The following is a 12,572-nucleotide window of genomic DNA, read 5'->3' as shown; positions in this document are numbered from 1 at the left end:
GAGCCGGAAAGAAGGTTAATCACGAAGGCCACCTTAGCCCGGTCGTCTGGGAAATCCTCTGGCCTCATAGCCATGTAGAGCTGGCACTGTCCCAAGAAGGTCGGGAACATCTCAGGCTGCCCAGAAAACTTATCCGGCACGGTTATCGGGCACTTGCGACGAGGAGGAGGAGTGGGAGGATGGGGGGGGCTGCAGGCACATTCCTGGCAGCAAGTTGGCCTGCCAAGTGAGCCACTTGCTGCTGGAGCTGTTGATTAGCCGCGTGTAGCTGCTCTAACTGCTGCTGTACCTGCTGCTGATCCATCTTTGGTGGAAGATGTTTTAGTCAGGTCTTGGACAAAATGTTCTGTTTCCCTTCCCCCAATACTCCCAGCAAAGAGTCCGTCAGAGGCCTTCCTTTTTTCCTTTTATTTACATAGATACATGTCCTGGCCACGTCTACCCACGGGCCTGCCAAGTTTCTGGAGATAACGAGGAAATTATAGATAAGGCCAGAATTACTCACGAATATATTCTTCCCTCCATTAAAACAGTTAGCTCGCCAATTCATTAGCTCGCCAACTCATTACTTTGTCCAAGACAAAAAACCAGAAAGTCCCGCCTCCTATTTATAGTCTCTGCAGATGTCACTGCATGACAATTATGACTTGGCTTTGTCCCAACTCTTCCGCTGCTGCGCACGCCGATCAAGCCTTCGTAATCTTGCGTCCCTCCAAAACTGTTCTTGGGGCGTTGCCAAATCAGAAGAAGGCCCGGGAGAATCAGGCCTTGCCGGCCCCTCCCTTTGAGTGGGTGCCAGGGAGGGAGAGGGCTCAAGAGAAGCAGGGCTTGCCAGGTCTTCTCCCTCATTTTCTGAATCATCCGAGTCCAGGAGTCTGGGTCCAGGAACCTGGGTCACAACAGCTATCTAGTATAAGTCCAGGCGACTGGCAAACGAAAATAGACACTTTCCTGGCCGTCCAACATAGGACCCCTTGTGTAACAACTGGCCGCAGCCCAGCGGAACTCTTAATGGGCAGGAAACTCAGGTGCCCACTAGACCGACTAAACCCAACTTATACCCCAGACGGGTACAAGGGTATTCAAGGAAAAACCAGGGAAATGAAGGTGGGTGACCCAGTATGGGCACACAACTATAGCGAGGGCCCAACATGGTTAAAGGGGGAAATTCTGGGCATAACCGGACCCAAATCATACGTAGTAGACATGGAGGACGGCCGGGTATGGAAACGCCACATAGACCAGTTAAGAAAACGTATACCAAACAAACTAGAAACCAAACAACCAGGCCCTGACTACCAATTGTTTGAATCTGCAGCTGACTCAAACCCGAGGCGAACGGAGGACTTATCTGATTCCGATGAAGTCCAGCGACGCCAACCGGTTCCTCCTAAAGGCAACAGAAACGACTCAGCCAATAATCCAGGGCCGGACGGCTTAGAGGAGGAGCTGGGAGGAACAAACAGTCGCTCCGACCAGCTCAACTCTCTCCCAGAAAATGAACTGCGCAGGTCAGAAAGAGTTAGGAGACGCCCTGTCTACCTGCGTGACTACGTAGAGAAATAGCATGTAAATATTATGTAGATAGAGGCACAAAGCGTTCTGGGAGGGAAGGATTGTAATGTATTTTGAACTTTGAGAGGGAATTTTGGGCAGGAAAATTGCACGTTGCTGATTGGTTGAAGCCTCAACCAAAAGAGTATTTAAAGAGGGGTTTTTGCCGGTTGTGTTTGCTGGGGTCACAATAAACTAAAGAGCTGTTGTCACTCACTGGTCTCCTGCCTCTTCATTGCCCGAACTTAACAGTTTCCTTGAGTTATTTATACAAATAATAAAGACACAAAATAAACAAATAATAAAGGAAAGGAGGATATGACAGCATGTTTCAAATACTTAAAGGGATATCACACAGAACAACTAGTTCTGTCTTTTTAACAGTGATTAACAGACACATGAATTCCTATTGCACAAAGGTACATTCTGTTTACAAATTAGAAAAAAATATTGATAATATAAACAGTTACCCAGAGAAGAGATTGGTTCCCTTCCCTGGATGAGTTGAAGCAGATTCTAACTGTTTCTCTGGGATGATTTAACTAGGATTTTTTTCCTGGGCAAGCATTGAATTCTATGACTTAAGGAGATCCATTCATTTGGATGATAATCTCTGCCTTTCTTAATTTGATTAATGTGAAGTTTTAATTAATAAAGCCAGGGATATGATACATAAATAATCAGTTGGCAAACTTTGTTTCTTTATAATTATTTATTATTGATTTATTTAGGAAACATTTTTACCACATTTAAATTAAGTTTAAATGCACCTAAACATAAAATTAGTAGATTTCAGTGTAATTTAAGTTCAAGCTATTGCTCCCAGATTAAATTTTATTTAAAGTGTTGTTTTGTCTGAAGTTTTTTTTAGTAACCATTTCCAAAATTGGCTTTTTCCTCAAAAATCAAATTAAACTTTATTTTTGAACAAAATTATTGGGGAAATAATTTATATTCTGCTGGGTTTAATGCAATTATCTATAAAGAAAACAATAAACTGAGTAGAACAGACAAGATCCATTAAAAATTGGCATACAGAACAAAGAAGATCCAATTATATTAGCATCATGAGCAAACACTTATTGGGTGGCTGTGAACATCTATTTCTGAATTTTGGTTTTCTCTATGTAAAATAGGAACAGTAGTAAAAAAAAATAAAGAGTAATTATTGCAAACTTTTTGAATATGAAAGTTTGGTACTAGAAGGGGTAGTATTTCCAAACCAACTTAAGCCCAAATAGTTTCTATACAAATTCTTTTTTATAACATGTTTGCCGTAAGTGGAATCATGAAGAATGATGGTCCATATAGAAAAAATGATTCCTGCCCAGTGACCCATTTTTCTGGAGCAGCTGACTGTTGATACCTAACAGGGGAATTTTTACAGTGAAGCATAAAGAGTAACAGTGTTCATTTCAAGAACTACACCAGATTTTTAACTCTTAATGCTTCCTATGAGGATTCTTCAGGGTGAACTGTAAGGGCAGATACTGTCCATTGCTGTCCTCTTTAACACATAATATCATAGGTCTTTCTCCTTTTATGCTTCAAGTATCCTGTTTTTTCTCACTATTACTACAAGGTTGATAAAAATACAGAACCTTCAAAATCCATGTTTGATTAGAAATTTCTTAAGTCAGTCAAGGATTGTTAGGATACTGAGCTAATGCTCGGAAGAAAGACTACTTGTTAACTAGACAGAAGTTGTGAGTTTGTGCTCAATGTAAAGAGTTCTTATTTAAGTTTATTTGAAGTTAATGTTGGTGATGTGGAAAAACTGGAAGAGGCGCAAAACACTCAATATCCATGTTTCTGGTATGAATTGGACTAGTCAGTTGCCTTCATACAGAGGAGTATGCAGCTTGTGTGTAGTTTGAAAAATGGATGGAATAAAATTGAATAAACAGTCTTCAAAAATGTAACTTTCTAATAAATTGCCTAGGATTAAAGCTCAGCCAATTCATCTTCATAATGTTTGATCAGTTCATCACACTGGACAAAGAAACATGGAAGAACTGTCTAACTAGGTTTTGGGATGGTCTGCCACCAAGTCTTCAGTAGCATAATTTGATCATTATATTATTCAATCCACTTCATATTTCTGAACTCCTTTTCAGTGTTTAGGATAAATAAAAAATATTATATTTTGCCAGGTCTGGGATGATAATCTAGCTAAATCTGCAGAAGCTTGGGCAGCTACCTGCATTTGGGACCATGGGCCTCCTTACTTGTTGAGATTTCTGGGACAAAATTTGTCTGTACGGACTGGAAGGTAATTAAATTTCATATATATTTGTTTCAAGCCACTAATTTTCAAGCATCTTTTATTCTGCAAGTGTATGACAATCAATTAAATAAACAAAATTAAAAATAACAAAAATAATTAATTAATATATATCTCTACATATAATATAAGACATATTAGTAATACTGAACAGTCAAAAATACCAATTTGTCTTATTTTAATTTTGCTCAGGTATCGATCCATTCTCCAGCTGGTGCAACCCTGGTTTGATGAAGTGAAAGATTATGCTTTTCCATATCCTCAGGACTGCAATCCAAGGTGCCCAATGAGATGCTACGGGCCCATGTGCACACATTATACTCAGGTGATATCGGTTCAGTTTTCCTGTATCAGTTCAAAGCTTATGTCTGTGTGATAAGTATGTTGCTTTTCAGGCTGGACTTTTAACAAATAACTTTTACTATTTCTTTAGATGGTTTGGGCCACTTCCAACAGAATAGGCTGTGCAATCCACACGTGCCCTAATATGAATGTCTGGGGAGCGGTTTGGAGCCGAGCTATTTATTTGGTATGCAACTATGCCCCAAAGTAAGTGTCTCTGTTTTCATTTAATCTATTGTTGCATATTGTCTCAGCACACAAGCCATCATTCTCATTTTCCAATTCATTTAGGTTATCTTCTATAAAGTTATAGGTTATGCATAGGTTGTACATGTAACACTGAATACAGTATGTTGGTTTTCTATAAAAGTAAATCAGGGCAGTTATAAATCAATCTATCAAAGAAATATAAGATTTCCCTGTTGTTAAACCTCATATCATGTTTTTAAATGACAATAGCAAAAGGGTCAAAAAATTGTCAGCAGCAAATACTTAGCATTTTTTGAAAAGCATTGAATTTTAAGAACATGTGATTTGGTCATAAACAATCTACAACCCCTAGATTTTATTTCTTAAATCAGCTAAACATAGGAGGGATCTATCTCAGTCTATTTATATTGTAGCTTATCTTCTCCTGAGGTTTTTCTGGGTCTACCCATAAATATCTAGTCTTATATCCATTGGAAATGGAGCTAAAAATTTAGCATCTGAATTCAACATCTGCACCTAAGAGCATTTGTATAATAGATTCTGCAGTGCAGATAACATATGGAAAAAGTATATTTTATGTTATTCAATAAAAAGTGTTATGAAATAGTTAGCATACTAAGTATGTTATTGTTTTTTCCTCCTTAGGGGAAATTGGATAGGAGAAGCACCGTATAAAGTTGGAGTGCCATGTTCTGCTTGTCCGCCCAGTTACGGAGGATCATGTACTAACAATCTTTGCTTTCCCGGAGTGACATCAAACTACTTATATTGGTTTAAATAATAGTACAATTGTTCTAATGAAATGCATGTGTAACAAAATCTTGTATATTTAAGTTTGCATATATTGTATATATAATGTATTGATTCATTAATATTATTATAGACTTTATATAATAATATGAAGATTAGTTTTTAAGGATATAATCAGGGGTGAAATGCTACTGGATCGGACTGGATCATGTGATCTGATAGCAATTGTGGCCGGTAGTTCGGCGATTTGGTAGCAATGGCGGAGCAATGCTCTGCCCACCCACCTGGGTATCATTACTTCCTGGTTTTAACCAGGAAGTAATGTATTTCTTAGCTTCTGCACATGTGCAGAAGGTCTGCGCATGCATGTGACGCATGTGCACTTCCGAGCCGGTAAGGAAGGTAAGTAGATTTCACCCCTGGATATAATGTATATTTAAATATTTCCCTTTAAGTGACAAAGTTACTCTTTTGGACCACTGATAGCTACAGATTAATAATGTGCCTTAAACCACAAAGACAAGGGGAATTGGAATAGGAATGAAAGTGATTATGTTTAGATCCTTAACGGCCTTAAAGGAATGTATCTTCAAATATTTTATATTTATAGGCCTGGCACAAGATGAACTTTAGATTATTATATCTAATCCTTTGAGTTTTACTTGTGTGCATATGTATGTGTTTTACAAAAATGGGAAACAAGATATATCCTGGCTACAAATTGAAAAGTTTAAATAACTCAGATTGGTAGAATAATATCAATATGGGATATTTCTTTGTATTACTATTTAGAATGAGCGAAATTATGATATTTTTGAAAAATGTGCCCAACCGACTGTAATTTTATAAAAGAACACGAAGTTCTCCAGAAAATTTAACAGAAGAAAAACAACAACACTGAAATTATAATGGTGTATATTTGTACAGCTTTATTCTCTAGTACAGGGGTCTCCAACCATGGCAACTTTAAGCCTGGCGGACTTCACCTCCCAGAATTCCCCAGCCAGCAAAGCAAAGGTGGCTGGGAAATTCTGGGAGTTGAAATCCGCCAGGCTTAAAGTTGCCAACATTGGAGACCCCTGCTCTAATAGTAGTATCTAGTGAGCAAAAAAAAAAAAAAAAAGTCCAAACATTTTCCTTTACTTAAAATATATATGTGCAATTGTGGCAAAATTCTGTGGACTAACTTTAGTTTTGTGCTTAGAAATATACTTAGTTATGTTGCTTTAGTTGAACAAAGCCCTAAATCAAAGCAACGTGGCTATCATCTGAGGGTCACAAACACTCTTCTTCCTGTTTGTGATACTTGAGGCCACTGTTGCTTCTGGGTTTTGCGTTGTGAACTACTTGACCCTTATCAATGATATTCTTTGTAGATAGAGTGGAGCAGATGGGTGCTGCCATGCTAATGTGGATCCCAAGTTCATTAGAGGATGTGCAATAATATCAGACAGCGAATTGTTTACTTTTGATAAAGTTAGATATATTTTAAACAGCATCAGGTTTACTATTACCTGGATGTTCAAGACAGGCCGGACTGTAATAATAATGCACTCTTCTATCCATATATAAGCTAACATTAATTTAGAGTCAAAGATCTTGCTTCTTAATGGAGAATATTAGTTTGCTTTATAGTAACCAACTAGTTTGCTTTATAGTAACCAAATTTTCCCCCAGCACTAAAATGGTGATTGGATAGCAATTATACTGTAAAACTGAGCTTCTGTGGGGTACATGATGTTCCACTAACTATAGTCCATAACTCATTGGCAAAAAGATAGTCAAGAAATAGTTTTGTAACATTACAAGCAAACCTTATAATCTGTTGACCTCTCATCACCGTCAATGTAGTGAGGGACTCATCCTGTCATAGGGAGAAAACCTCTTGAGTCCAGTATGATTTTAGCTTGTGGAATAGGTTAAAACCCTTTCTAAGTACTAGAAGGAATGGTGAGCAAAAAAATTGCTATATATTTAATTTTTTTTTAAAAAAAGGAGTGACATTTAAAGTGTAATCACTTTCAGAAGTAATATAGTATGCTTTCTGAATAGCAATTGTACATACCTGATTCTGTATTGCAGCTGAAACTATTACAAAGAATATACATGCATTCATATTTTAGTGATAATTATTCTTCTACATTGATAAAAATAACCTGATTCTATGGAATATTATCTTTTAATAACTCAGACCACAAAACCTTACTACCAAACTGGTGCATATGAGTTTTTATAATATGTAAAATGGTGCTAATCTAGAGCAAAATCCTGGCTCTGTTGAAAACTATGCCCATGTTTTTCATTGTTTTCAGAGAAACTATGGGTCATCTACCTATTCATTATAAACACACTGTTAATTGAAACAAATACAACATAAGCTATTTCATACGAGCAGCTTCTTAAAACAGGCAGCAGGAACTTTCTTCATAGACCTAAAGGACTTTCAGTGCATTGGTTGAGGAACTGACTTTTCTATCTTAATTATATAATGATATTATTAAATTACCTGTAGGGTTAACCCAAAATCATATAATATTTATCAGCTACGTTGGTTTCTGCCAAAGATGGTTAAACCATATTTCCTAGAAGTTTAGGATTTCTCAGTGAAAAAAAATGGTAATGACAGAGAAGCATTTCAGAAGGAATTTGATAACTATCAACTATTACTGGTCTTCATCTGAGTTGTAAAATATATCTTGGTTATATTCTAAGGAACTACTAGATTGCATTTGTAGGAGTGGCAAAGCCTAGCATGTCTGGATGATGAGCCATACTTATCATCTTTTGGCAGATGTATATGTTGCCTGGCAGACACATCTGGGTTCCTTGGTAAACAGATTGATGTGGAAAATGTTCTTTGAGTTTACAAAGTTTGAAAACTGCCAGTTTACATAAAAGGAAGGGTGATAAATCCTCATTTTCTTACAAAGCCAGTAATATCAATGGGTGCTTGATCAAGTAGCTCAACCTGAAGCCACAGTATGTATCTGTGCTAACATTAATTAATTAAATTACTGTGGCCTTGGACAAGCCTATAGCAGATATCTAAAGCATCAACCATCCTGTCACTATTTTTTTTCCAGTAAATATACAGAGTCCCAATTTGGAAAGTATAAATTTGGCCAATATGTGCAGACATTTTTAAAGGAAAATTAAAATTCTCTCAAAAAAGAGAAGACATTTGTGACTGCCCATGGCTCATTTTCTGATTTCAACAGAACTGCTAGTTCTTCGGTATTTTTTTTTTCTTCCTAGAATTTTCCTGCAAGTGCAGGATCTAGTTTTTTCAGATCAAACAAATGTTGATCCACTAGTTGTGACAGGAATTGACAGAATGGCTTGCACCTGAGCCTGCTGTGCCAGGTTGAGATAGGGTGATGGGCCAAAGTGAGCCAGTTGGATTTTATGCCTAAGGCAGAACTCACAATCGCCTACTTTATAGCTTGGTGCCTTAACCACTTGACCAAAATGTGTTGGTATATTGTCATACCAATTAAACTCTGAAGTTGGTGCTATTTTATATAACTAAGGTGCTACATTACTTTATCAATTATCTTGTACATTTCAGTTACTCAAAAATAAGGCAAGCTGGCTTTAATGAAATTTAAGTGGTTTAACAACAACAGCTGACCTGACCTACAACAGTGATCTAAGATTATGATATTAATCTTTTGACCAAAACACTCATTGATATGGTTATAAATCAATTGTTTAAAGATAGTGTACATTACAGAATGTCATTTCAACATGTTTATACAAAACTGAGAGTCTTGGTTGCAATGAACTTAAATATACATGTACAATGAGAATTTTGCATAATAATTTAAAAAGAATGGATGTGCACTGAATTCAAAGCATAACCAAAAGTCAAAAAAATAGAAACAAAACTTCATTAAACAAGGTGCCAAGAAATCAAACCTCCATATATCTCACCACAGATAGAAAATGCTGCACCAATACTTGACCAAGGAACCTATGCAAATAGCTTTCTGATAGGTTCCTTGGCATGCGGCAATCTAAGATTTTTCACTCATGAAATCTGATCTCATGAAGTAATATATCAAAATGTAAGAAATTTAAGTTTTGAAAGTAACTTGTGGATCTAATAGATACACATTTGTAAATATGTATATCACAGAAGTCTAGCCATCAGAAAGCTCTGAATGACTTTGCTTGCATATATGCACACTGTGGAAAAACAAAAGTTTGCTGCTGTATAAGCAAGCTTGATTAGCGCACTAATGCAACTTAAGTGATAACACATTAGGTAATTGTTGTTGCTGCTGCAAAAAGATTAGTGTCACTTTTTTTCCTTTCTGGCTGGAACACAGTGCTATGCTTCCCTTAATGGGATGAGTTTTCAGTTGAAGAAGAGATGAGCTAATCCTTCCTCTAAACCAGTGTTTCTCAATCTTGCAGGTTTAAGACCTCTGGATTTCAACTTTCGGAATTCCCCAACCAGTATGAGAAACACTGCTCTAAATTTTCCCTCTGTGCTCTTCTATTCTATTGAAGAAGATTTAGAAAGCAGGCCAGGTAGTGCAGGAAGGAAAAGAGAGGAAATAAAATCCTATTAAGCTAGTGGAAATTTACTAGTGATATGTTATATACCACTTTTATATTATTAGAAAAGTAATTATTCTTTTTAATTCCATGCCTAGTCTTGCTTCTCCCTGTGCTACCCAGATCTAGAATAGCTCAGTGGTGGGATTCAACCGGTGTAACAACCGGTTCGCTAAGTGTGCGCTTCACTTTGAAATGATAACTAAAATTAGTCTGATTTATCTGAACAACCTGAAATTGCCTTCATTTTACAAATCATAGTTAAAACTAATATTTATGCATTATGATTAATTAAAATGGAGTAAATGAGTCTATGACTCATACTACGATAGAGGAATGAACTTACACACAACAATTAGATAATTTGAAGAACGCACAAGACCTAGGCTCATTTGTCCATTGTTAAATCATAGTTTAGTGTTATATCTGAAAATAGCTAATATCTAAAAGATTGTGAGATCAACTTTCCATCTTGTAACGTGATATTGTTATTATCTGGAATCAGCAATTAATGTATTTATAAAATTAAACAACCATTTTTTCTTCTATATTTGGCTTATTTTTGTGGTTTGTTTGCCTGAAATTATAGATCATTGTCTGATATAGGTGTCATAACAGGTAAATTTACTTTTTTATATCATTGTAGCTATATTACAGATTGCAATAAGTATTACACTATTCCTGTGGTAACACAAACATAATTTTGAATGAGAATATACGTTTAAATAAAAATACCCCAAACCGTCAGATTTCTGAACATAAGCATTCTTTTTTTCCTCCCTCTTTATCAAAACTTGGAATTGATTCCCAGTGGGCCAATATTATATAATTCTAAATACAGAAATTAGTATGTGTGCATTATCCTGAGTCCTTTAAAAAAACTTTAGCAGCAATCCCATTATTTCTCAAAAAAGAACCACCTGATACCTCCTTCTTTACCTTTTTGGAGCCTGGCAAAGACTTTTTATTTCTATGGTCCATTGATCATTCCTATATTATTATTCAAAGTAACTTTATGAATGTGACATTTTTTAGATTTTGTCTTTAAGTCTGTGTTTTTGGTATTATTTCAATGCTATTTTAAATTATTTTAATTGACTATTTTGCTTGCTATTTGATTTTTATTGATTTTCTTAGTACCATTATTACATGACAGTTTAAAAGTATTTGGTCAGAGGAAAACCTGATTCTAGAAAGAAATATATAGAGTAATATTTTGCTTTGTAAGTAGGAAGTTCTGGCAAGTTCTGGCAATATAAATGCTAACAAGAAACTGAATAATCCTCAGCACTTTTGTCACATTTTCCCTTCATACTTCTCAGCCAAAAACACTACTTGTGCCTTAGGACCCACTGACGAAAGCCAGCATAGCACTGACTTGCTGGGAATTTGACCTTTCCCCTCGAAGTAATAAATCTAGTTTGGAAAAAAAGCAATCTGCTTGGTTTAGAATTATCATTTGCCTGATTGCATATAATCATACTGAACAACTCTAGTATATTGTTTTTTTTCATATAGATGACATAATTTTGAAAGAAGCCAACAGTAATGATCAAATATTCATCACTAATGATAATGCTCCCATTACGAAGAACAACTAACTGGGGAAGGACAATGTTTTCTGATTATACAAACCAGTCCCATTTCACAATTCAACAATAAATGGTTGCTTCTACACATTAGTTAAATGGAAACAGTTGCTATCAGGAAAGGACTCCATGCACTTGAATAGCTTTCATATGAATTTAGAAGCTAAATTAAATCAAATTTTTACTGTGTAGTAAGTTCGTGACAGATGATACTTTGAGAAAAATTGTAACTCTAATTATATCCGAACAAAAGGTACTATCTTAGTTAACACAGTCTTAAGGAAGCAATGTCCAAGGAAACATGCAAAAAACAACAGGTTGCATAATCTAAATAACATTAAACATTCTTAGAATCTACATTACAATATATTTATTAGGCAAGATCAAAGGGATCAAACAGTGCATATGCTGGAGAGGGCTGTCTTAACGCATGGGCCTGATGGAAACTTGTCCATGGGCCCCACAAGCATAGGGCACTTGTCCATGGGCCCCACACTAATATGTGTATGTTAATTCTTCAATGCACTTTGTATCATATAAATACAGCAACTGTATGGCTTACTGAGTATTATTGTGTTTTTCATGCCTCGTGTATTTTTCAAATATTTATCATGTTGATTAGTTGCTGCTGCATAGCATGTTTTTAATGTTTCAACACCAATTTTGTTGGAAGTGCCAATAAAATAAATATATGTTTAGTATTATCGATCATTTACATTTTTATTCCTGTGAGCAGTTGTCGTAGGGGCCCCAGTACACTGCTTTGCTCAGGACCTACAATGCTGTTAAAACGGCCCTGATGCTGGAGTAACCAAAACTTTATATCAGATTAACAACACTTGGAAAGATGTTTCACGAAAGCACCAAAAAGAAGAACTATGTAACAGTTTCCACCTGATATTCAGAATGAAGAAAGACTCAGCAGATGACTATCAAACTAGTTTCCTATTTTAGGGAATTTGTGGGCACTTATGGTATAAATGACCCAAAAGGGATTCTTCAAATAGATTTGACAATTAATTTAGAGATACTGAAACTTAAATATAACTGGCTTAATTTCTCAATTGAAACTTCTTTTATTAAAAAAAAATTATTTCCATTTTCCAACATCATATTTATGTACAATCTGTTATCCATCATTAATCATTAATTTTTATTTATTGCTGATTCGGGCCTGCCCGACTGCCACTTCCTTTCTTCACAACCTTCCTCTACCCTCTACTACTTTCCCCTCCTTCATCTCCTTCACTTTACTACTTCCTCTCCTCCTTCTCCACTCC

General features: G+C 36.0%; 1 protein-coding gene across 1 annotated transcript; it reads left to right on the top strand.

Moving 5' to 3' along the window:
• The first annotated feature begins 2,821 nt into the window (after window positions 1-2,821).
• PI15 (peptidase inhibitor 15) lies at window positions 2,822-11,993 on the top strand. The gene is made up of 5 exons (XM_058175176.1): window positions 2,822-2,830; window positions 3,708-3,826; window positions 4,031-4,163; window positions 4,272-4,387; window positions 5,036-11,993. Exons 1-5 carry the CDS (start codon window positions 2,822-2,824, stop codon window positions 5,169-5,171), a joined length of 513 nt encoding a protein of 170 aa, XP_058031159.1. The 3' UTR covers window positions 5,172-11,993.
• The last annotated feature ends 579 nt before the right edge of the window (window positions 11,994-12,572 follow it).

Source organism: Ahaetulla prasina, chromosome 3 (genome assembly GCF_028640845.1).
Source record: "Ahaetulla prasina isolate Xishuangbanna chromosome 3, ASM2864084v1, whole genome shotgun sequence".
Taxonomy (NCBI): domain Eukaryota; kingdom Metazoa; phylum Chordata; class Lepidosauria; order Squamata; family Colubridae; genus Ahaetulla; species Ahaetulla prasina.
This window is presented reverse-complemented; position numbering and strand designations above follow the sequence as displayed.

Bases quoted from the DNA above. Each gene is read 5' to 3' on its own strand.
- PI15 (XM_058175176.1), top strand. The intron at 3,827-4,030 runs GTAATTAAATTT...AATTTTGCTCAG, and splicing joins TTGTCTGTACGGACTGGAAG to GTATCGATCCATTCTCCAGC. The intron at 4,164-4,271 runs GTGATATCGGTT...CTATTTCTTTAG, and splicing joins TGTGCACACATTATACTCAG to ATGGTTTGGGCCACTTCCAA.